General features: G+C 42.9%; 1 protein-coding gene across 8 annotated transcripts in view; it reads left to right on the plus strand.

Annotated features, from left to right (window-relative positions):
- The window catches only part of Tln2 (talin 2), a 392497-nt gene that overhangs the window by 260947 nt on the left and 107437 nt on the right, over nucleotides 1-24113 (plus strand). For 6 of the 8 annotated variants that reach the window (XM_033756129.1, XM_033756128.1, XM_033756127.1 and 3 more), the window contains 13 exons: nucleotides 3703-3804; nucleotides 4606-4682; nucleotides 6680-6860; nucleotides 7707-7820; nucleotides 9920-10028; nucleotides 10737-10945; nucleotides 11505-11603; nucleotides 14668-14835; nucleotides 16007-16178; nucleotides 16379-16501; nucleotides 19249-19415; nucleotides 21600-21728; nucleotides 22985-23098. In XM_033756129.1, the coding sequence (XP_033612020.1) occupies nucleotides 3703-3804; nucleotides 4606-4682; nucleotides 6680-6860; nucleotides 7707-7820; nucleotides 9920-10028; nucleotides 10737-10945; nucleotides 11505-11603; nucleotides 14668-14835; nucleotides 16007-16178; nucleotides 16379-16501; nucleotides 19249-19415; nucleotides 21600-21728; nucleotides 22985-23098 (1764 nt within the window). Of the gene's footprint in view, nucleotides 1-3702; nucleotides 3805-4605; nucleotides 4683-6679; nucleotides 6861-7706; nucleotides 7821-9919; nucleotides 10029-10736; nucleotides 10946-11504; nucleotides 11604-14667; nucleotides 14836-16006; nucleotides 16302-16378; nucleotides 16502-19248; nucleotides 19416-21599; nucleotides 21729-22984; nucleotides 23099-24113 lie in introns of all 8 variants that reach the window. The other 2 variants (XM_010641220.3, XM_010641224.3) reach the window with 1 other exon arrangement.

The raw sequence follows: 24113 nt of genomic DNA on the forward strand, positions 1-24113 counted from the left end.
CCAACATTTCTTGGTCCCTTTACTATTTGCAGAAAATCTATCTCCCTATTTCTCTATTATCTATCTTTATTTTCCTCTTTGATTTAGTTACACTTTTGGTTTCTAGTATACCAAAAATCATAACGATATTTAAGTTTGTGTGTTTGAATTATTTCATATAACATTATGGATTCAAGATGCATCTATTTTCCTACAGATGATTCAATTTATCCTTCTTTATAGCAGAGTAGTATGCCATTGTATATAAATACTGTACCACATTTTCTTTATCTATTATCTATAGGTAGACTTACAGGCCACATGCATGATTTAGCTATTACGAATTGTGCTACTATAAATATGGGTACACATGCATTACTGTGCTGTGTTGTATTTAACTTTTGGGAAGTTGCCTAGAAGGAGAACAGTTTGGTCAAATGGAATTTCTTAGTCTTTTGAGTTCTCTCCACACTGATTTCCATAGTGGTTGTACTAGCTTACATTACCACCAGCAGTGTAGAAGGTGCTTTCTTCCCCACAGCCTCACCAGCATTTGTTATGATTTGATTTCTTGATGATAGTCATTCTTACTGGAGTAAAGTAGAATCTCAGTGTTTTAATTTGCATTTCTCTAATAGCCAATGATGTTGAACATTTTTTCATGTATTAATGGGCCATATATACTTCTGAGAAGTGTCTATATTCATTTCAGTTGCCCATATTTTGATCATTTCTTTTACTGGGATGGTAACATTTTTAGTTATTTGTATATTCTTGATATTAATCCTCTGCCCAAGGTGTAGCTGGCAAAAATTTTTTCCTAGGGCTGGGAATTTAGCTCAGTGGTTCTAGCGCCTGCCTCGCAAGTGGAAGAACCCAAATTCAATCCCTGATAACCCCCAAAAAATTTTTTTCCTGGTTGTTTCCTTTGCTGTGCAAACGCTTTTTAATTTGATATGGTCCCATTTGTGATTCTTGATGTTATTTCTTATGCCATTGGGGTTCTGTTCAGAAAATCTGTGCCTCTGCTCTTAAGAATTTTACCTAATTTGTCTTCTAGCAGATTGTTTCTGTTTTAATATTTAGATCTTTGAACCATTTTGATTTTAGTTTTGTATATGATGAGAGATAAGGGTGTAGATGCTGTCTTCGATACATACCTAGCCAGTTTGTCCAGTACCATTTGTTAAAGAGGCTATCTTTCCTCCAGTGCATGTTTTTGGTCCCTTTCTTATAGGTCACACAGCTGAATGTGGCTGGAGTTGTTTTATATCCTCTAATGTGTTCCATTGACCCACATGCCTTTTTATGTGCCAGTATCAGGCTGATTTTATCATGGTAGCTTTGTGGTATAACTTGAAATTCAGGATTGTAATGCCTTCTGTTTTGCTCTTGTTACCCAGGATTGCTTTTACTATCCTCGGTCTCTTTTGGTTCCATATGAACTTTAGGATTGTTTTCTGTAGTTCTGTGAGAATGTTGTTGGTATTTTTATTAGGATTGTATTAAATTTGTATATCAGCTTAGGAAAACACCATTCACAGTAACATCAACGAAAATTAAATATTTAGGAATCTTAACCTAACCAAAGAACTGAAAAGCCTATACAATGAAAGCTACTTCTGTTTTTTATGTATCTCATTTTTCATATTTCTAATGTTCCCTGCCTTCTGTTACCATTTTATTTATGTTTGGGAAACTGACTCCCTTTAGGCCTTCTTCCAGGGTGAGTCTGCTAATAACAGATTCTTAGTCTTCTTCCCTTACCTGAGAATGTGTTTGTTTCCTCTTCACTGGTGAAGGATAAGTTTGGCAGACACGGTGTTGGGAATGACAGTTCTTTTCTGACTTTAAAAAATGTCACACTACCTTCTTTTCACCATGATTCCACATGAGAAATTTGTTGTTATTAAAGTTACTGTTTGCTTAGAGGTAATATGTCATATTTTCCTGGTAGTTTTTCAGATTCTTAATATTTATTTTTGGTTTTCAAAATTGTGTTGGTATGGGTTTCTTAGGATTTATGCTAATTTGGAGTTTACCAAGCTTGTTGAATTTGTAGGTTTATATCTTTAACTAATTTGGAGAAGTTTACAGTGATTATTTCTTCACTTTTTTCCCCACATTAACCTCTCCTTCTGTTATTCCAATAATATTATTAGATTTTTATTATTTCCCCCAGATCCCTAAAGCTACATTTTTTAATTTTTTCTTTGTGTCATTCACTGATTAAATTCTATTGATCTGTTTTGAAATTTATTGATTGTATTCTCTGTCATCTCCCTAATACTGTTTAATCTATTCTTTGAGATTTTACGTTTTTTATTATTGTATTTTTTTTTTCAGTTCTGTGATTTCTATATTTGATTCTTTGTTGTGACTTTGGCTTCTTTGAAACTTTATTTTATGCATTTATTTCAAGAGAACTTGTAAATGATTGTTGAAACATTTTTATGGTGGTTTGTAATTAGTGAGTTTTCCCACTGCTGAGACCAAGTGCAGTAACCTGATACCCACAGCTCGAGGAGGAAATGGCTCATGCTTTCCGTCTGTGGTTGGCTGGTCCAACGCAGATACATCCTGGTGGTGCAAAGCTGCTCATTTCCTGCAGAGGAGCAGAGCAAGGGAAGATTACGGAAAAGGAGGAGGCCAGGGACCATGTGTAGACCCCAAGGTCGCACTGCCATGGCCCAACCAAACCAGCCCAGAAGTGTGCTTTACTAATAATCCCCCAGGCAACTCTTAGGCCAATCAAACTGACAAATGTAACCATCACATGGCTGCTTTAAAATCTACTATCATTTATTGGCATCAGTTATTTATCTTCTGATTCTTATTGTGGTTGTCCTGGTTCCTGGTATGAATAATGATTTTTTATTTCATCCTAGACAGCTTAATGATTATATTACGAGACTCTTGATCTTACTTGTATCTGTTTTGGTGGGCAGCCACCTTGTTCAGGTTACACATATAATGTTCTGGCCTACTTTGTGAACTTTGGTTGCAGTAATAGCTTTGTTTTCCTGAGCCCCTGTAATGCTGCTCTGGATGGCTTTGTCTTTTTGATACTGTTGGGGTTTGTGCTCATACTCTGTTGGTTGTCTCTGGTTGAGGGAAGCAGAAGCCAGTGAGCCTCAGTCTCTTTTTGCCACTGGGTGGAAGGCAGGAAGCACAGGGCTTCGCTCTGCTGCTCTTTCCCTGCCTGCGTTATGAAAGAGCCTGGAGGTCTGGCTTTCACTGCTTTGCACCTGCTGATGAACTGTAGTTGACAGGTAGCATGGTGACTTCCACTTAGGACCCTGGTCCTGTGGCCATAAGATGAGGCTTTTTGGGAAGTGCCTCTTGGAGGTTCCAGTTATCAAGCCTTTCCAGCGTCCAGGCTTTGAAGTATTAGGGATATAAAAGAAAACCCAAGAACTCACCACGTTGGAATTCCTTAAGTCCTGAGACCCCAGCCCTCCTGCCTTTCCAGTTTTACCATTGTTGAATTAATTTTAGGACGATCAGTTTAAGAAACGGCAAGGGCCAGGGATTTAGCTCAATGGTGCTGCTGCCTGCCTCACTAGCACAAGATACTGAGTTTCATTCCTGGTACCGTAAAAAAGAAAGAAACGGTGGGAAATGAGTATATCAGTGCTTGGAACTGGACCTCTGAGATTTTAAAACTGCCAGTGGATCTAATGAAGCCATATTTCTTCTGATGCTGTTTTTTCTTTTTTTCAGGATTTTGGGGAGTATCAGGAAAGCTACTATTCAGTCCAAACCACAGAGGGAGAGCAAATATCCCAGCTGATTGCAGGATACATTGACATCATCCTTAAAAAGGTATTTCATGTTGATACAAATTGGAAAAGCAAGTCTGCCTTGTTAAGAGGCTGGTTTAGAAGATGTGGCTATCTTGAAAAAAAATCCCTTATTTGCTAATTTAATCTTTGACCTCAGAAATCCTAAGAACTTCTGACTTTGCAACAGTACATATTTCTGTCATTTACTGTCAGGTAATGAGCAGTGACATTTCTCAGTTAATGAATGAGCTGAGCTAACCCTTTAGCAGCTGCCTCTCCAAGTAGTTGTTTTGTTTTCCAGTCCTCATGGAAACTCAAATTGAGGGGCTAAAAGTATTCTTTATAGTTTTTATGGTTTTTGTTTTGCTCTTAACAAATCTAATGGGCCTCTATGCTGAATGGTATATAGAAAAAAAAAGGATTTCTTTTTTCTTTTGTCTTTTGGCACTGGGATGGAAGTCGGGTCCTTGCGCTTGCGAGGCAGGTGGCAAAACCACTGAGGTATAAATCCCTGGCCCAAAAAAGGATTTCTTGAAGGCCTCACAGTTCAGCCCTTTCAGATAATCAGATTCTGATAGCATGTTAATATGTGCACCTTGATTTTTCTGCTGTGTGGTATCTTTGCAATAATAAAGACAAAAACCCCATACATGTCTGTATATTAAATCATGTACTTCAGTTATTTCATTATGTTGTGTTTACCCATCACTTACTAAATATCAAATCAAGCAGTTTGGGGTAAATGTTAACATATTTGCTCATTTCCTTTCAAAGCTTCTTTTCAAAGGTCCTTGTGTTAAGATCTGCTAATTGTCACTGTTGCATCTTGTTTTACCTCCAGAAACAAAGCAAGGACAGATTTGGACTAGAAGGTGATGAGGAGTCAACTATGTTAGAGGAGTCAGTTTCCCCAAAAAAGTAAGTATCAGGAGCACTGGGGACCTGCCTTTGTCCAAGCTAGGCAGGTTTCCCCTGCCCGCTCTGTAACCTGTCACTCTGAATCCTTCACCTGGAGGAGATACTGTAATCAAGCCTTGCTTTTGCAGGTGTCCTCCTTAGACCACCAATATTGGTATCGCATGTGTCTTGGGGGTTGGAGTGTTGGGGAAGACTGAGCAGGAGATTATATTGATGTCCATCTTCAGAGGCAGTGACACTTTCTGAGTCCCATTCTGCATTAAAATTCCATGAATCGGGGGCCAGGGATTCAGCTCAGTGGTTCTGGGGCCTGCCTTGCAAGCGCAGGGTCCCAAGTTCAATCCCCGGTACCCACCCACCAAAAATCCCTGAATTGCATTATTAAGAAGCTGGGAAGTGGCCTCCTTTTAATCCTGAACCTTTGAAGGGAAGGGACTCAGTGTATCCAGTTGAAGAGTTACTGTCTGTGATGCAGTGCTTGTCTCGCAGGCTGTGGGCAGCAGAGAGAAGGGGTCAAGAACATTGATTCTGGAGCCAGCCTTCCTGAGCTCAGACCTGGGGTCTGTTTTACTCTGTGGCCCTGAATTCTGTACCTACATGAGCCCATCTAAAAAGTGGGAGTAATAATAAAATTTACCCCGTTGGAGGTTTTGTTTGGATGACTGAGTTACTAGTAAAGCCCTTAACACACTGCCTGGTGCATGTGATTGTTACGTTCATCTTCGTTATGTTATATTCTGAACCAGCCTCAAGTTAACCCATCTATAGATGAGGAAACAGATATATTAACACTAATGAACACCTGATAAGTGATATTTGTTGGAAAATCTGCACACATACCCTTTTCTGTTGAATAGACCTTCATAATCACTGTTCTTGTCTCCATCTTACTGTGTGTAGCCAGCATGCTGTCTCATTTGATCCCAACTACAACTCTATGCAAGAGGGGGGTCAGATGTCATCCTAGACTTAGAGGTGAGGGAACCAAAGATCATGTTCTCCATAGTACATGACCATGAAGTTCTAGTTTATTCCAGAGTTATGCACTTGCTTAGCCAGAGCAGTTGTTTCCACCCTTTCTACTACTTACTCAAAATCTTCTTAACCACCCCAAAGGTACTTTTCCATTTATCCCCATTATGACACAAGATGGAGCCAGTATGGATGGGATGCATTTCAAGACCTGGCTACCCTCTGACAGCACCTTAAGTCCTTGAAGTTATTAGTGACCATTTGATGGGAATTTCTAAGCTAGTGCTTCCTGACAGGGTGAGCACTGTCACCTGAGGAAGATGTGCCACCCTCAGGCTTCAAAGGATCGAAGCCTTTCACACCTAGCACTCACTCTAAGAAACTATGAGAAAGTAAAAAATTGAAGAAAATTTTGTTAGACCCCCTAAATAAACATCCTCCTGTTTCTAGTTAAAAACATTTGGGAACAGTACCAGTGACTCTCAAAACTCTAAAAACAGGGAAACATCCTCCATGGTCAGTGGACCTAAACCTAACAGAGGGGACCTGAGAGGTGGGAGATTTTCTTACAGTTCATTTGGACGTTGCTGCCCTCAAACTAAGTATAAATGACCATTATCTCTGATGCCCAGAATGGAAACTGGCCTGAGGTAGACATTGGTTGAATCGGTGTTCGGACATGATCTACCCAATAATAAATCATTCTGGATCTAGAACCTTCACTTGAAACATCATCATTATAGCGATATGGGTTTGGGGTTTTTTAATCTTTGAGAAAAAGTGGTCCTATAACAGCATGAACCTATTAATGGGTAGATTGCAAGAAGCGAGCTACACGGTGAAAGAAAAGGCTACCCCTGGAGGTCTTCTGCTGAGCCGTGGGTCCTCCATCTTCATTCCCAAGTCTCCTTCTGGGTGTGTCTGTAAACTGGTCTGCACCACATACATCCGTAGACACCTGTAGTGTCATCTCACGATGGTCCACACCCGTGGCTCCTTCCGGTGACTGACTCCCTTCCCCACAGGTCCACCATCTTGCAGCAACAGTTCAACCGGACTGGCAAGGCAGAACACGGCTCAGTGGCACTACCCGCTGTGATGCGCTCAGGCTCCAGCGGGCCCGAGACCTTCAACGTGGGCAGCATGCCCTCACCACAGCAGCAGGTCATGGTTGGGCAGATGCATCGCGGCCACATGCCTCCGCTGGTGAGGATCCTTGTGCTCATCCCTGCTCCTTCATGTGCGGGGACGACACTGGCAGTAGTGATGGGTGGTATGTGGGAGGTGTCCAGCTCCCAGGTGCACCACAGTACATTGAGTTGTACTCTTCATAAACTGGTAACTCCTGTCACTCCTGGGGCTCGTATGTTTCCTGCGGGGCTGAAGAGTTAAGGACCTGTCAGCAGGACTTGTGCTATAGGGATAGAGCTCTGCTCCCTACTATAGCAGCATCAAGCTCATTGGCCCAGTTATGTAAATAAACTGGGTCTTTAGGGATTGTGATATTTCACCCCAGTGTGGACTAATTCCTTTTGATGGCTGGTCTGTCTGACACAGTGCCTCTAGACCTGCTTTGGGAGACTTGTTATTGAGCAATGGCTTTTGCAAGGTCAAGAGCCTCAAATACTAGAAATAATATGACTAAAAAAATCCTGTGGTCTGTAAGTTTGAGGGGACTCTTTCAGTTCTGCTCAATAAATGATCGTCTTTAACATCCTTATGTTTTCTATGTATGGATCTTTTGTCCTCAGTACTCAACAATTAGTCCCTTTTGCTTCCCCTGCAAAGATTCTTCTGAGGCTTCTTGTCAGCTAATTAAGCCCTCCGCACTCTTTTGATTATGATTCCTCTATTACATTCACCTTTGTTTTATATTCTGTTAATACAATGCAATGTCTATTTCTGGCCCCTCATGGAACAGGGAGGTGTTTCAGGTGATTGCTGAGATGGTAGCATTGACTGAGCTGAGTTCAGTTTTGCTCTGTTTTGCCTGGAGGGTTGTGTCAGTCCCAGGAACACGCCATGACCTCCTGTGCTCTTCTGCCTTTGCAGACCTCTGCCCAGCAGGCTCTGATGGGAACCATCAACACAAGCATGCACGCTGTCCAGCAGGCCCAGGATGACCTCAGCGAGCTTGACTCCCTGCCGCCTCTTGGCCAGGATATGGTAATAGTGATCCGTGGTTTTCATTCTCTATCTCTGTCTGTTCAGAAAGCAAGAGTATGTGTTGTCTGAATTTAACTAGGTGAATCTCCATCTCCAGTTAGGTGACAAAGAAAGTCTTTTTGTTTTCCAAGATGTTGAGTCTTGCTTTCTGTTGCATCCTGGTAGAAGAGAGTCATTGCCAGTGGTCGGGGACAGTATCACCAGGATGAAATTTGGATCCCAAAGCTTAACCTCTGAGCCTCCCCTTGGTTGTCCATAAGTAAAAGTGTTTGGAGACATGATGATCTAATCACTTGCACAGTTTTTTCACAGTGCCTGACATGTGTAAGAGCTCAGTAGGTCTTACCTGGCCTTAAGTTTATTACTACCAGTGGTTCTCAAGCTTTGGCATATTTCAGAATCACTTTAAAAGCCTGTGAAACAAATTTCTGGACCCTCACCCCATTTTTTATGACTTAATAAATCTGACATTGGACCTTAGAATATACATTTCCACTACTTCCCAAGAAATACTGATGCTGTTTTTCTGGGAACTGTACTTTGAATACCTTTAAGTTACTTTAATGCTGTCGAGCTTTACAACAGGGCAGGATGATGGGCCCAGAGTCCTTCCTGTGTCTGTCACTGCATAAAATCAGCTAACTCCTCATCCTCAGATGGAACAGCAGCATTGACAACACCCAGGATCTCGTGACTGGTCATGGGCCTTGTCATCCTACTGAGTCAGAATCTCAAGTCCCACCTGCCCTGTGTGGCCCACGGACACTGGTGGAGCCTTGGCTAGCAGTCTCATTCTGGTCCTGGCTTTGACAGTAGAATCACCAGAGGAGCTTGGAACGTCATAGGGCCCCAGCTCAGGCCACATTTATCAGTGTCGCAGTTGGTGTCTAGATTGTCCCCTGGTTGTATACTGGCATGCACAGAGCTTGCTTGTGTCCTCAGTGCTCTCCTGAGGACCTACAACCATTAAGCATTTTGCTCTGGGGAGCTTCAGAGTGAAAATGGATGGCAGACTCCCATATCTGGGATAGTTAGAAGATAGATCTTTAAAATACTCAGATGTAACATTCCTGCTTTGCCAACTTTCAAAGAATTAGAAATACAGTAAGATGTTGCTAGTGCTAGATACATCCTAAACCTAGATGGAATTTTTTGGAGTGCTTTGGGAAGCGATCTTACCAGTAGGGTCACTGTTATCATTTTAAGGGCTTGTTTACTAGACAAGTCTTTAAACACCAGAAATTAGAGGTTTTACTATTTTTTGCTTGCTTTCTTCTTAATATATTGAAATATATTTTTATCAGTGCCTATTTTTTAAAATATTTGGTTTCAACATGGTATTTCCATACATGCATATGGATCATATCCATCCGTCATTTCCCCTGCTCTTATTCCTCTCCTCATGTCTAATAATAGAGGTTTTACTATTTATAGGTTCAGACAAAGTGTGAAAGCTAGAAAGGTTTTTAGAAATCATTGAATTCCTGTAGTGGAAGAAAGGTAAAGCCCAGGACCTGGATATAATTTGCAGGGTTCTTCATCACTTTCAGTGGTGGAGCTAGGTCCAGGACAGAGATCTCGGGACATCCCAGACCAACTAGGAAAGGTGCTGCTTCTGCACACTTGTGATGTTTAATTGTCTCCCTGGTTCATGTAAAGATGAGGTCCTTCCCACACTGATGGAGAATGCTTGTGGGCTAATATGCCTGAATTGAGACCTTGCTCCTTAAAAAGCAAGGTGAAAATTGCCAACAGCTGTTAGCACTCATGTGCAGGATTATTATTAGACATTGACATTGATTTTCCTTCTCTTTTTGTTAAATTTATCTAGAGAAAGTCAAATGGACTTTTACCCCAAAGCTTAAAAGTTAAAAACAACAGCTACCATAGGACTCAGGGAAAATTTACATGCCAGTCTGTACATGTCTCTGAACAAGCAAAAGGGCTGTTTCCGATATGGTTTAAGATGAGCCAGGGGCCCATTTGGTGCCAGCCCGTAAGGACAGCATAGCCAAAATGCTGTTATTAGTGGCACAATTTCTCTGGTCTCCACAGTATTTCTGTGCCTTGATTGTGTCATGCTGTATCTGGCTTTGCAGGCATCTAGGGTGTGGGTTCAGAACAAAGTGGATGAATCCAAACACGAAATCCATTCTCAAGTTGATGCTATTACAGCTGGAACGGCTTCAGTCGTTAACCTCACGGCTGGTAAGTCCCTGAGTGATTTGTGGTGTGTTGTGGTTTTGTGCAGAAAAGAAAATTATTATTTTATTGAAAGAACAGATTTTCATACAATGAGAGGAGAGTCTATTTTTAGGCATTTGGTCTGGCATTTTCTTCCAGTGATCCAGGAGAAATGTAAGGAACATCTCATTCCTTTTATAAATAATCAGGCACTGTCCTTAACAAGCATTTATTTCGCTCTCCTTATTGTCAACCTGCTGGATGTACTTTACAGTCTGCTGAGGCCAACTTCTCACTTCTGGGAACTTGTAGCCTGATCGTGATATTGAATGAATAAATCCATCATCCGTGCCTTCTCCTGCCTTGCCCAGCAGTAGACTTCATCTGGCATGAAGTGACTCCCAGGAAAGATCCTGGCTTCACTCCACAGTGTACCCGGGTTTCAGGAGCAGTGTTGAGACCTGAGCTGCCAGTGGGCCCTAGAATAAAAGGCTGTGAGATGCTGAGGCTGAATCTTAAAGGTGCCTGTGCTCAACGTCTCAGTATATGAACCCTCACTGGGTTCGGCTTAGAGAAAGGTGTGGTCCGTCTCCCTGTGCTCCTACAGAGCTGTGTCTCACGCTGCCAGTGTGAGTCTTGGCTGTCACTCCAGACCCCTTACATCCTGCCCACCTGGGTTCTCCTCATCCTTTACCACCCTCCCTCTGGACTAACGGCCCGCCTCTGTCCCAGGTGACCCTGCAGACACTGACTACACTGCCGTGGGATGTGCAATCACCACTATTTCTTCCAACCTGACGGAGATGTCCAAGGGTGTGAAGCTCTTGGCGGCCCTCATGGACGATGAGGTGGGCAGTGGCGAGGACTTGCTCAGAGCTGCCAGGACCCTTGCTGGGGCAGTGTCCGACTTGCTAAAAGCTGTGCAACCCACTTCTGGAGAGGTGAGTTCTCAGGTTCAAATGAGGTAGCTGCAGCCTCTGGGAACGCTGGGGCTCCAGCCTTCTGCACTGTGTCTGCCACCCTCATGGCACTTGTTAACCCATGGTAGCCCTGGGAGTTGTTGAAATGAGTGCAGACACTATTGTTCAACCTTTAGGATCAGTCGAGCTCTTAGTGTGGTCTCCCCAAAAAGGTATTTGATTGGATGCAACCCCAGGACCTTAACACATATGACTACGACATATTCAAAGAGGATACAAGTCCACGCCCTAATTTCATAAAGCACATGCCATAAAGCTGCTTACTAACTGTATAAAGCTCATCTTTTGGATTTCCAATGCATCCACCTGTCGCTGGTTTAGGAGACTCTAGGTGTTTCCTTGCATAGATTTCACCCAGGACATTTCTGTCTTCTACCTGGCAAACACTCTAAGATTCCACTTTATGTTTAAGAGGAGCCAGTCCTGTGTGATTCCTCTCTGCACCGTCACATCTTGTGACGCTGTGGAAGAGATGCAGTTTTTTTCTTTCTTCCATCTGAACCGTGTTCTTCATTCGCAGCCTCGACAGACTGTTTTGACTGCAGCTGGAAGCATTGGACAGGCCAGTGGGGATCTTCTGAGACAGATCGGAGAGAATGAGACTGATGAGCGGTTCCAAGTAAGATGTCTGCAGCCTCACGGTCTTGGAAAGGAATCTGAGAGTCAGTGCAGACCTGAGCAGGGAGAGAGCAGTGGAACACAAACCCTGTCTTCCTTGAGCTGTCAGGAATAAGATTCTGAGGGATTATTGGAAAAGTGAGGTCTTTTTACGTTTGTTTTTAAAAAATTCTTTAATGGAAGAATTCATTTTCCTTGCATCGTACATCATTATCCTAGAGCATTTATTTTCCTTTTCTAAATGTCAATTTTCTTTGCATATAAAACTTGCACCTGGGCTGGGGATTTAGCTCAGTGGTTACACTGCCTGCCTTGCAAGCACATGGATCCAAGTTTGATCCCTGGTACCCCCGTAAAAAAAAACCTGCACCTTAATCCACAGAGGTATTTGTGTATCTCTCACTCTCCACACAGGAGACCACAGGACCCTTGCATATCCTGTAGTGCAATAAGGTGTCCAGTACACTGACATTCTAACAGTGAGGGTAGATCTCTGTGATGATTTCCTGGAAGTGTTCCTCCATCTAGCTGGCCAGGAATAACTTCACTGTTGCGGACTGCATAAATATATCCTGCTAAGCTCAAGCTAATTGTGTCCCTGTCCAGATATCCTTCCAGATCCTTAAACTGTGCTTGCATTGGTCTTATGTTTGATTTAGTGCAGGTAGCTCTTGGTCGGCACATGCCTCCCTTGGACTATAGCAGATTTAGCTGCTGGTCCGGTGGGCTTAATTATCTTGAAGTCACCAGTTTACATTCCTCAAAAACACTGTTACTTTCCTCAGCGTGTTAGGAGAAAGTCATCGTTCCTCAAGACTTCTTGTGCATCCTTGTATTTTTTAAAGCTTTGTCTTTTTCTGCTTTGACAGATTGTTTTCAGTGTATTGGAATGCAAGCTCTTATTTCCTGATGTGCTAGGGAGGCAGGTTTAGGTTCAGTGATGCTTTTGTTCAGGTGCGATTCCTAGGTAAGGACCAGTCCAGTAGAAAAGTCCTCAGCCTCCTGCATTTGCGGGTAGCCTGCAGCTTACTCACATTTGATTTCTTACTGTCTTTTTCTGAGTCTTGAGAGCCTATCTCAGAACTTGCCTTGGGTTTTCTGTATACTACATGTTCCCAGCATTAACAGAGATTTATTTTACACGGGCTACATAATAGCAGTCGTGTTGAAAAGTTTGACAAAGGCCTTGTCAGCAGCTATAGCTGTAGCATCGCATTCTTTCTCTAACCGTAATTTTTGGATAAAATTAATAGAAGGAAAAGAATTTTTTGAAACGATTTTAACAAAGCTGTTTAGAATAATCATGATCTGCATGACCAATCCCTGTTCCTGTTGTGAAAGGATGAATTTATTTCAAGTGAAGGAATACTATGGCCTGCTTGGAGAAGCTGTGTCTTAGAATCCTTTTAGTCATTTGTGGCATTCAAGGCGTTTTCACCAGATTTGAGATAGGTATCCAAGAACTGTGATTTTGCAGGCCATATTGGGAGCAGTTCCTAAAAGTTGGGCAACAGGCAGGTGCGAGTCAGCTCCCAAAGGCTACATTACCCTTCACCATGACAGCCTTTACTTCACTTCTTTCCTTGGATATCCAAGGCCCATCACAGCCCTGTGAAAGACTGGACTCTACAGTTCCTTTAAGACAACTTGGATTTTGTCCATTTTAGAATCAGCTTTCTTGGTCAGTTCATCGTTTCAGATTTGCCTGGATTGCATATAGTCTCTGCTCGCTGTGTGATTGCACATGCTGAACACTCTTTCCAGTATATCTTCTCATAAAATATCTTGTTGTAAAGACTCTGCGGATGCCCTTTACATTTAGAATCAAAAGTGCTTTTTATTATCTGATGAATTAATAAAGACTTCTGACCGCATTTCCTCTAGAGGTTGAGTCTTGACATGTTTGCTCGAAATCACAATGGCTCATATGTTTGGGAAGGCATTTCTAAATCAAATAAACTGCTTTCTGTATTAAAAGCAAAGAAGTAAATTAAATGTAATAGTGCTTATTCTTCAGGTCAAACAGATGGGGAACGCATCTGGCCGGCCGATTCCAAGGGTTCTCCATCCGGCAGGCAGAATGCCTTTTGGTTGATTTGAATCATAAAGTGGTCTTTTAAAGGCTCAGTGCCCCTTTCTTCTTGAGTCAGATCATCTTGTAACTCATTTATTTATGGAGGTTCTCTTTCCTCATTCCATAATAATTTAGTCCCTGTCCCGAAGGCCACAGATGCTGAGAATAACTCAGGCTCTGAGCCTCCCTTGACTCCCGGGCTGTGCTTGCCAGTGCCAGCAATTTGTCTCTGCGAGTCCAACGTTGCCCTCTGGAGGCAGAGACGTGGCTGACTTGCTCATGATAACTTGGATCCTTATGCAAACCAGAAACCCACAAGATAGGTTTTCAAGCTCCAGTGGAGCGTGATGACTTGGAGGCCCAGAATTATAACCTGCCTGTGGCTCGTGGCTTCTGTGGCATCTTGACATAGTTTCAGCTTCTTCGGATCCACCATATTGATGACATGTTCAAGAAATGTGATCCAGGCTCATTGTTGGATGAGCCTGAATGTGAATCAGTGGTAAAAATAAAATCTTTCCTCCAGAGTAACCTAGTTAAGATTTAAACTGGTACTACTTAAGAGATACAGGAAAATTCTACATTATTAAGATGTGCACCTTTTACCATTAATTACTTTTATGGGTAAGTTAATTTTTTTTAAAAGTGAAAAGAAATTCTAAAGTACTGAAGAAAAAGACCAAATGAATTTGTAATTAAATATTTAAGTAGATGCCACATTAAATTTTCATGATATGGAAGGTGATTTAAAAATAATGAATAGAGCTAGGTGTGGTGGCACACGCCTGTAATCCCAGCACTTGGGGGGCTGAGGCAAGAGGATTGCTGTGAGTTTGAGACCAGCCTGGGCTGCATAGTGAGTTCCAGGTCAATCTCAACTACATGGTGAGACCCTGTCTCAAAAAACAAAATAATAATAATAATAAAATAAAATAATGAATAGTCTTGGATTGCCTTTTCTGTTGTTGTTGTTGTTGTTGTTTTTTTAAAGGATGTTTTAATGAGTTTGGCCAAAGCGGTTGCCAATGCTGCTGCCATGTTGGTTCTAAAAGCAAAGAACGTTGCCCAGGTGGCTGAAGACACCATCCTACAGAACAGGGTGATCGCTGCTGCCACTCAGTGTGCCCTTTCAACCTCTCAGCTTGTGGCTTGTGCCAAGGTAAGCCAGCTGGCACCCTGGCTCTTCCTGCAAAGTTCCACATGCCTGGCTTCAATCATTTGTGGGGAGCAAGACTTTCTTAAGGACCATCAGAGCTTGGAGCTTGCTTTAGGTATCTCCTGTTAGGTGCCGTGATAGGATTTAATATAAGCTGCTTTTATCATTTATTCTTTGCTTGAGTCCTCAGGCAGGTGGTTCTTTTAATCTACTTCTTATGCAAATTGCTGTTTCTCCTCTTTGGATTTCTCAGTGTGTCTTACTGATAAGGCACCAAAAGAGTCTTTGCCTTGTGTGGTATATCATTATACAGAGGTTCAGAAGTAGTCTGCAGCTTTCTCGGGAGCCCTTTCCATTTGGTGAGTCTGCGTGTGGACAAGAATTGTCCCAGGGTCTATACATTCTGTGTCACATATCACCTCATGAGAGCTCCCCAGTGAGCCTGCAAATTAAGAACCATTACCCCTCCTTACTGATGAGGAACCTGAGGCCGTTAGAAATTAGTAAGGAGGTTATAGCCACAGAAATAATAAATGGTAGAACCAGGTCCATCTGACCACTGCTGCCCTTTCCATCCACTATATGCATGTTTTTCCTGGAAGATGGCGCATTTCCATTTCTGGACTAGCTGACATCTTGTGCTGTGTAGATCCGTTATCTGGCTGAGACCGGCATTTCTCATCTTATGTTAGGATTTGTGCATGAGCGGGAAGCATCCTCAGTGGCCTCCTTCCTGCTTGCCATGGCAGGATCCATAAGTAACCAGCAGAATCCCTCTGGTCTTTAAAGTACCATGAGATTAGAGTTCAGGTGCCTTTACAAAAAGAAAGAGAATTTTTTTAGGTCATCTCATCTCAGTCCAGAAGATTGACTTCAAAGGAGCTGAAGAGAAAGGAAATATAATTGGCAAATACCAGAAATTTTTCTCTACCAAAGCGGTCAGTAGTAAAGATTGTTATCCCTGAATACTGAGGAGGTAAGGTAGGGGGGAAGTAAAATCACAAAGACAAAGTACAGCAGTGAGTGTGGGGAGCCACAGCAGTGGTTTAGTTGAGTCTCTAGTTCTGTAATTCCGGAACTGAGGCCCAGAGTGTAGAAGAACTGGGTACGCAGCTGGGCACACTGGGAATCAGCATCACCTGCAGCACCCAAGCCCTGCTTCTGTCTTGTGCAGGTCGTGAGCCCCACCATCAGCTCCCCTGTGTGCCAGGAGCAGCTGATTGAGGCGGGCAAGCTCGTGGACCGCTCGGTGGAGAACTGTGTCCGGGCCTGCCAGGCAGCCACAGGCGACGCTGAGCTGCTGAAGCAGGTCAGCGCGGCGGCCAGCGTGGTCAGCCAGGCCCTGCGCGACCTCCTGCAGCACGTGCGGCAGTTTGCCAGCCGAGGCGAGCCCATCGGCCGCTACGACCAGGCCACCGACACCATCATGTGCGTCACCGAGAGCATCTTCAGCTCCATGGGCGATGCCGGTGAGGCCTGTGGCTGTGGGAGGAAGCATGGGTCTGGGATCCCCTTGTAGTGATAGTTCCTGCAGAAAAATTGAAAGGCGACCTCCTGCAGCACGTGCGGCAGTTTGCCAGCCGAGGCGAGCCCATCGGCCGCTACGACCAGGCCACCGACACCATCATGTGCGTCACCGAGAGCATCTTCAGCTCCATGGGCGATGCCGGTGAGGCCTGTGGCTGTGGGAGGAAGCATGGGTCTGGGATCCCCTTGTAGTGATAGTTCCTGCAGAAAAATTGAAAGGTGACTGTCAAGGGCAAGTTCTCATTGAGTGATCTCAGCCCAAGACTTTCTCACTGAGGCTCAGAAAAAGATCCAGGACTCCTGAGATCCTTGTCCATCGCCAAAGTGAAGGACCCACACAAAGCTAACCAGCATTCATTATCGTTTGGATTCACAGTAAACTTCTTTTGTTTTAAGAATGCTCATGTTGGGTCAGAGCAGCCTCGGAAGAAGACAGGAGCAAGACTTGGAAGGGAGGGAGTTTAACTTGCTTCCAGGTCTCCTAGCAGGAGTCACAGTATGCCACCCGAGGTCACAGGAAAACACCAGGGCAGTCAGGAGGCAGAAGGCAAGAGCTAGTGTAGAGCCCAGACCTGACCTGGTACCAGACCCTGGGATAATCAAAGCAGAGGACAGTTCTCTTCTGTGTGTGTGGGCCTGAGAGAGGACTGACTGCCTAGATGGGTTGGTTTGCATATATATCCAAGAGTGGTCCCAGAATGGAGAGGGGCAGGAGAGAGGTTTTTTAAGATGCTAAAACTTCATAATATATAGCCCCACTAAAAAATGTGCAATATACCTTTTAAGTTGGCTAACTGAGAAATAAATCTTCCTAGATTAAACCCATCATTATGTCCTTTAAATCCTCAGTCAACCATTTACAATTTCTGAAGTTTTTTAAAGTACGTTTTTTGTTTATATTTAAGTTACACAAGAGTGCATCCTAAGATAAATATATACATAGGAAGATGGTGGTGCTGTAGTAGGATAAATTATCATACCTACCGTTTCACAGTTAATTATTTTCAATCCCTGTGGCAAGAGCAGCTGTAATCAACTCATTCAGCAAAAATCCTGACCTTCCCACAAGTGTGTGTGTGAAAGGTATGGAGAGGGATGCGCTCTAATATATCCATCTATATACCTTTTTAGTGGTAGCATGGTATTCTGTTTTGGAGGCATCATTTATTCAGTCATTTACCTTTTAGTGACATTTATCTGATTTCCAAGTTTGTTTATCTTTTAAAAATGATACTACAGGAAGGTTTTTGGGGGTTGTTGTTTTGGTGGTTCTGGGGACTGAACCTAAGGCCTATGTATTGGGCTACACTCATAGCACTATTACCACATTGTCCATATTGGGCTTGAACTTGGGATCCCCCTGGCTGACAATAAGCGTTCTTGAAAGAATACCTTAATTTTGTTTTGTGGGTTTGTATGTAACATAAATCCCTATTGATAAAATTGGTGGACCCATGGATACATGCACTTTCAATTTTAAATTTTTTATGAATTTTCTCCAAAAAAATGCAAAATTGACAACTGTACCAGTAGTTTGTAACAAGTCTGTTTTCCTGCTTCCTTGCCAGCATAGAACAAGTCTTTCATAACAAGTCCTTTCTTAGAAAATTCCTTTGTGCAGTTTTATATCCTCTTAATGAATTCCCAAAACAAGAGTGTTCCCGCACAGTTGGATTTTGGTTGTTCTCGTTCTATTTTGTTTTCTTTTTGGTACCAGGGATCGAACTCAGGACCTTGCGCTTGCAAAGTAGGCAGTGGAACCACTGAGCTAAATCCCCAGCCCTTTCTTGTTCTATTTTGTGTCTTTCATGAATGTTTTCTTTTGGAACACTTCTAGATTTACAGAAAGTTGCAGAGGTTGACACACAGTTCCCGTGTGCCTTGGCATTTCTTCATGTTTGACATCTTCCCTAATGCATGGCCGTTTGTCAAAGCCAGATGTAAGCACTGTACATTATTGTTCATGAAATCATGGGCAGTATTCAGATTGCATCATTTACTCTACACATGTCCTTGCACTGTTCTAAGATGCGGTCCAGGGCACCACCCTGAATGTAACACATTTTTGTAGTGAAAGCTTTTTTCTTCCCCCTAGTGCTACGATGCTTTTGCATTTTTCTCTAATAAACTGTGGGAGAGGAGGGTGACCAACCTTTATCTGGAGGAGTTTTATTTTTAGTGTTGATTTTTACACCTTCCTCACTTCCAGAAGGAAGTTGAAATAGATTCCAGTAAAATCGCAAACACCGTAAGAGCAAACAATTAGTAAAACAAGACCCAAATTAGTGCTGGCAAGAAAAAGATGAGCAAAGAGGACACTGGAAAAACTCTGCGCCAGGTCACATCCCAGCCCTTGAGCGTGAAACTGTAATGTGCTCGTTGTTCCTGCCGAATGTAAGAGACCCAAATGGCCCAAATAGAGTGGATTATGTGACATCGCTCATCTGGTGGTTGGTAGCATGTGAATCCTGACTTTAAAAATAAATGTTTCCTGTCTGCATTCCTCCAGGAGTTTATTATAGGGTCTCTTGTGTAAGCAGCTCTTAAAGTAAGGTAAACAGTGTTTTCTAAGTAAGTATTTAAAGAAGTAAATCCATGCGATCATATCCCCTGCCTTTACTCTGTAAAGTGCTCCTCTTTGTGCCGCGTTTATCCTTGCAGTTAAAAGTTCAGCTTGCGTATGTTTGGGGAGTGCCGTCCCGGCAGCTGCAGGGAGTACTTTCCCCTCTGCCTGGAACTCGTGCACACTACTTAGAAGTATGTCATGGATGTTCACGCCCCTCCATCCTGCTCTCCACAAAGAGTAGGATCAAGACCGCACCAGCTCCTGAGGACAAACTCACTGTGGAAAGCAGACAAACAGCCTGAATCCCCTTTGCCGTCCTGCAGGTGAGATGGTACGCCAGGCCCGGGTCCTGGCCCAGGCTACTTCCGATCTCGTCAATGCCATGAGATCTGATGCAGAGGCTGAAATCGACATGGAGAACTCGAAGAAGCTGCTCGCAGCAGCAAAGCTACTGGCCGACTCTACTGCTCGCATGGTGGAAGCCGCGAAGGTAGGCCATGCATCTGCTGCTTTGAAAAGTACCCAGTAAGTTTTAGGGTTTGGAAAATACCTTCATGACTGTAAGACATAGCATTGCGAGCTGAGGGTACAGTTCTCTTGTTTAAACCCTGCGTGGCTTTGTAGCATTTAACCTGGTTCACACAGGCAAAGCACATTGTTGAACATGAAACAGAAACTCTTCAAAAGGGAGATACTGAGTCAGCCGCAGACAGCAGAGCACCCTGCTTAGCCAGGAGCTCTTTCTCCACTGCAAGTGGTGGTTGATTGACATTGGAGGTTTTCAGCAGTGACTTTGCCTGTGCCTTAGCCTCATTGTTGTCTTGACTTCCATTTGTCTTCTCCACTAAACTCTCATCAAGAGTTGGCATAGCACAGTGTTTCTTACTTCCCTGTCCTTCAAATCCAATAGCAATTTTAAATCTTGTACAGGCTGGGTCTCCCTCATCCACAATGGGTGAGACCAGATGTGTGTTAGATTTTGGAGTTTTTGCAAGCTTTAGAATATTAGCATAGACTTTGCTGGTGGAGCATCTGTAATCCCAAAACCAGAGATCTAGCTTTTGAGCATTATGCTGGTACTCAGGTTCAGATTTGGGAACATTTTGGATTTCAGATTTTCAGTGAGATCTACTCAACCTGGAAATGGGTAAAAGTTAGCTTTGTATGTTTTGACCTCTGTCCTAGCATCATGCTTCTAAAAGCCAGGGATTCTTAACCAGGGGTCTGTTTTGAGGCTCTCAGTAATGTACTAACGTGTACGTGCCTCATCTCCACTCCTAAAGATCTTCATTCCTAAGATCCCTGGTGAAACCATGTGTGTGTGTGTGTATATATATGTCACACAGAATATCCTGGTTCGGCTCCATAGGTGAGAACTGTTTTATATGGATAAAGCCATCTTTATCCTTTTTTATTATGCATGTAGCATACATTTCCTGTGGAATTAATGGCAAGTGCAGATAAATATAAAAAGAAAATGAAAATAACCTTCAAGTTCCTTCTCCCAAAAAAACATTTTTAATGTATTCTACACACATAAAATTCGTTATACATCTTTACATCTTATCTCCCAGGCTCCAGTGGAGTAGAAATGTATCTTAGCCAGGTTTGTGAATTTATATAAACTGTATCGTGACATGCATAAACCGCATGCATAAGCTCTTTCTTATTGCCCTACTTGAAGGATTGAGATTCATGGAAATAAAAGGAAGGAGGATAGAAGGACCCAAGGAGGAAGCAGGGACTGCACTTCTTTCTTCTGTTACGGCCAAGGACCTCTGATTTTAACCGCCCCTTTTCAGCAAGAAAAAAAAAAAGTGCATTATTGTACGGTTTTACATAGTGGCTATTTTTTTTTTAAGTTTACTAGTATTTTCTTCTTTCTCCTTTGAAATCTGTATATAGCTGTATCAAACAAACCCTCATGTTTGTAAAAAAAAATAAATAAATAATTATATGGTAGATTGAGAAGAGATACAGGGAAATCTAATCAGTCCCTTACTTTACATATGACAAAGTTGAGACTTCACAAAATAAAGGCAAACGTCACGTAGCCAGACTGAGGCAGGACTGATGGGCACATTTTGTGTGTGTTTGTCTCACAGTGCCACTTCTCTGAATTTAACTAAGTTACCCAAAACTTGTCTTTTGATAAGTTTTATATTATAATTTATTATATATATTATATATCATATATATTATTATATATGATATATTATATATGTTGTATATTATAATTTCTAGTTTATATTATATTGAATATATGTTATATATTTACATATATGTTATATTGAATATATATTATATATTATATACAGTTATATTTATATATATAAAAGTGTAAAACTCATGCATTTCAGTGGTGAGGTCTTAATGTTTTTTCAAACCACTAATTTCTGACCAGAGTGATTTGCGTGCATGAACAAGACTGTGATCACCAGTGTTTAATTATGACCCTTGGATACTTTTTAGCCAGGCAGCTTTGAAGCTTCCCTGGGTGGATATTTTTGGTTGTAAGGCAAACATGTTTATCATAAATCTATTGCTTATAGCATTTGGCTTTTCTTCCAAATGTGTTGTAGACCTAGGGGAAAGTAAAATTGAAGGTGTGTCTTCAGTGAGTTTGACATTCTATCCCATGGACCGCTTGAAATCCTTATTTTCACCTTTGCAGGGAGCTGCAGCCAATCCAGACAGTGAAGATCAGCAGCACAGGCTGAGAGAAGCCGCAGAAGGTCTCCGGGTAGCAACCAACGCTGCAGCCCAGAATGCTATTAAGAAGAAAATTGTCAACCGGCTGGAGGTCAGGAAAGAGGCTGGCCTTTTGGGATTCCAATTTTAGATTGCAAAGAGTCGTGTGAAAAATAGTTGAGTCAACAAATTGATGCCCATATAAAGAAAACTAAATCAAGGTTAACAGCCTTGGTGGATAGTTTAGGTACCTTTAAAGGCATTGACACCGTTTGAAAAAATTGCTTTGATTTGTGCCTTCTGAAAGCAGTGATCCTTCCTAACATTCAAAAATAGAATACAGAGGATTTTTCAAGCAGAACTGGGACTCTAACCCTAGCGTGAAAGAGTGCATACATTCAGCCAGGACCAGTCACTGAAAGTGTTCGCATCTTGTTGGAGGCAATGACTTTTTTCAGGGCTTCCCATAGCAAAGGGAGACTTTTGAAAGATTGGAGGTGGGGGCATAGGTTTGGTTAGAAAGGTATAGAGGAGAGTAAGAAATAGTTGTTTCATTTTTCAGAATATTTTTTTCTGATGGAACAGTTGAAATAGTAACAAAAACAGGCAAGAAAACTTTTAATTTCTCTCCTGAGTGTACACAGGAGACCATTACACTAAAAGTTGGAGAGTTACAGATTGAATGCCTACCTGTCTAATGAGAAGTCCATCCATGTGAAGTCTGCTGTGTTGTGGAATAAAGTAGCCTCACTACTGAGACAAGAGTGAACTTAATAAGAGTACTCAGGGCCACAGTCTGTGTGCTTCTTTTTCATTCATTTGTTTATTTTGAGATAGTCTCACTATGTAAGCCAGGCTGGCTTCAATCCTCTTACCCCGTGATCCTCCTGCCTCAGCCTCCTGGGTGCTGGAATTGCAGACCTGAGCTACCACAGCTGGCATGTCTGCATTTCTGAGCCAAAGGCTCCAGCTGCTGAGAGAGAAAAAGTCATGAGCACCTGGATTTGATGCGGAGAACAGCCCATGCTCCTGAGAGAGATCTTCCCCTGGACACTTACGCTTGGCCCTACTATTTATTACTGCCATCATGGTCTTGGAATTGTCCTTTGTCTTTTTAAAAAAAAGATTGGAATACACTGCCATTTGAGCTGTCAAGCATGCCTGTCTCTTGCACCTAGGGCAGGCAGTGGGGCAGGGCAAGGTTAAGCTCATCTGTGACTTTTAAAAGCTTTTTAAAGAGATGGTGGCTGTTCTCAGAGTTCTTGCAGTGGCAGAGCCATGTGGGCCTGTGGAGGAAGTGACGTCATGCATATGTGCCTGTGTTGTTATCTGCACACCCAGACTGACCTGTCTCGTTCTCCTTCACAGGTTGCCGCCAAACAAGCAGCGGCTGCAGCCACACAGACCATCGCCGCCTCCCAGAACGCAGCTATTTCCAATAAGAACCCTGCAGCCCAGCAGCAGCTGGTCCAGAGCTGCAAGGTGAGTTTCCGGCATGGAACACAGAAGGCCAGGTCTGCTATGACAGCCCTGATAGCATTAGCACACCACGTGCCCTGCTAACTCACTTAAAACAGGTCTTGGCAGCCCTAATCTAGTTTATCCCAGCATCTTGTTCCAGGTGTACTTGTGTCTGGTTTTTGTCCCTTAAGTGAGGGCCTGTGTTTTGGGGGAGAGTATGCATGTTTTTCCCACCATTGTTTTTCCTTTGTCCCCATTCTTTTGTTTTTGAGAGACTGAATTGAAGAATTAACGAGGCCTTTTGAGGGTCCTGAAATAATACTGAAACATTGCATCCCCTTACGGTCCGATCTTTGACAGACAGGCCTTCATATTCAATCTTTGCCCATTGTAGCTAGGTTGATTTCCTGCTTTCTGCTGATTCCACCTGCGGGATGTATTTCATCCTTTCTGGCCTTGGTGAAATTGAGCTCTAGTGCTTTCTGATGTTAACCACTTGTCTCTGTTCTTCTGAGACTGGGCCTTGGTGCTGCGTTGAGGTGACTACAGCCACCTCTGCGCCTTCTGTTTGGGCCCAGGGAGCTGCCTCTACCTGGACATTTGTGAGTGGTGCCAAACCCAGAGTCCACTGCAGTTGCCACACGTGGGTAGGCCTCTGGCTGGGGTCTGCTGAAGCAGTGTTAGCAGAGGCTGGTAGGCGTCTTCTAGGAGGAAGAGCCTCCCCTCCGCAATGGGCTGGGGTCCTAGGCAGCTGTGCTTGGGAGCTGGGTGGGGAGGGGGCTTCCTATTCAAGCCTCCATTCAGCTGCCTTCCTTTCTCAGGGAGCACATGCTGCTCATGTCCAGGGACATGCTGCAGGGTTTGCAACAAGACTGAAGATACTGTGCTTCTGAATGTCATTGCCAGGAAATGAGAAGAGTACTGTTCATGAGCTTGAGGTAGACGAGGAAAGTGGACCAAAAACCCTAGAACCAGCAGTCCTAGGAAGGGCTGGGCAGATACATGGGAATGTTTTTTTTTTTTTTTTTTTTTTTTT

Source organism: Fukomys damarensis, unplaced genomic scaffold (genome assembly GCF_012274545.1).
Source record: "Fukomys damarensis isolate Sample0158 unplaced genomic scaffold, DMR_v1.0_HiC HiC_scaffold_25, whole genome shotgun sequence".
NCBI lineage: Eukaryota > Metazoa > Chordata > Mammalia > Rodentia > Bathyergidae > Fukomys > Fukomys damarensis.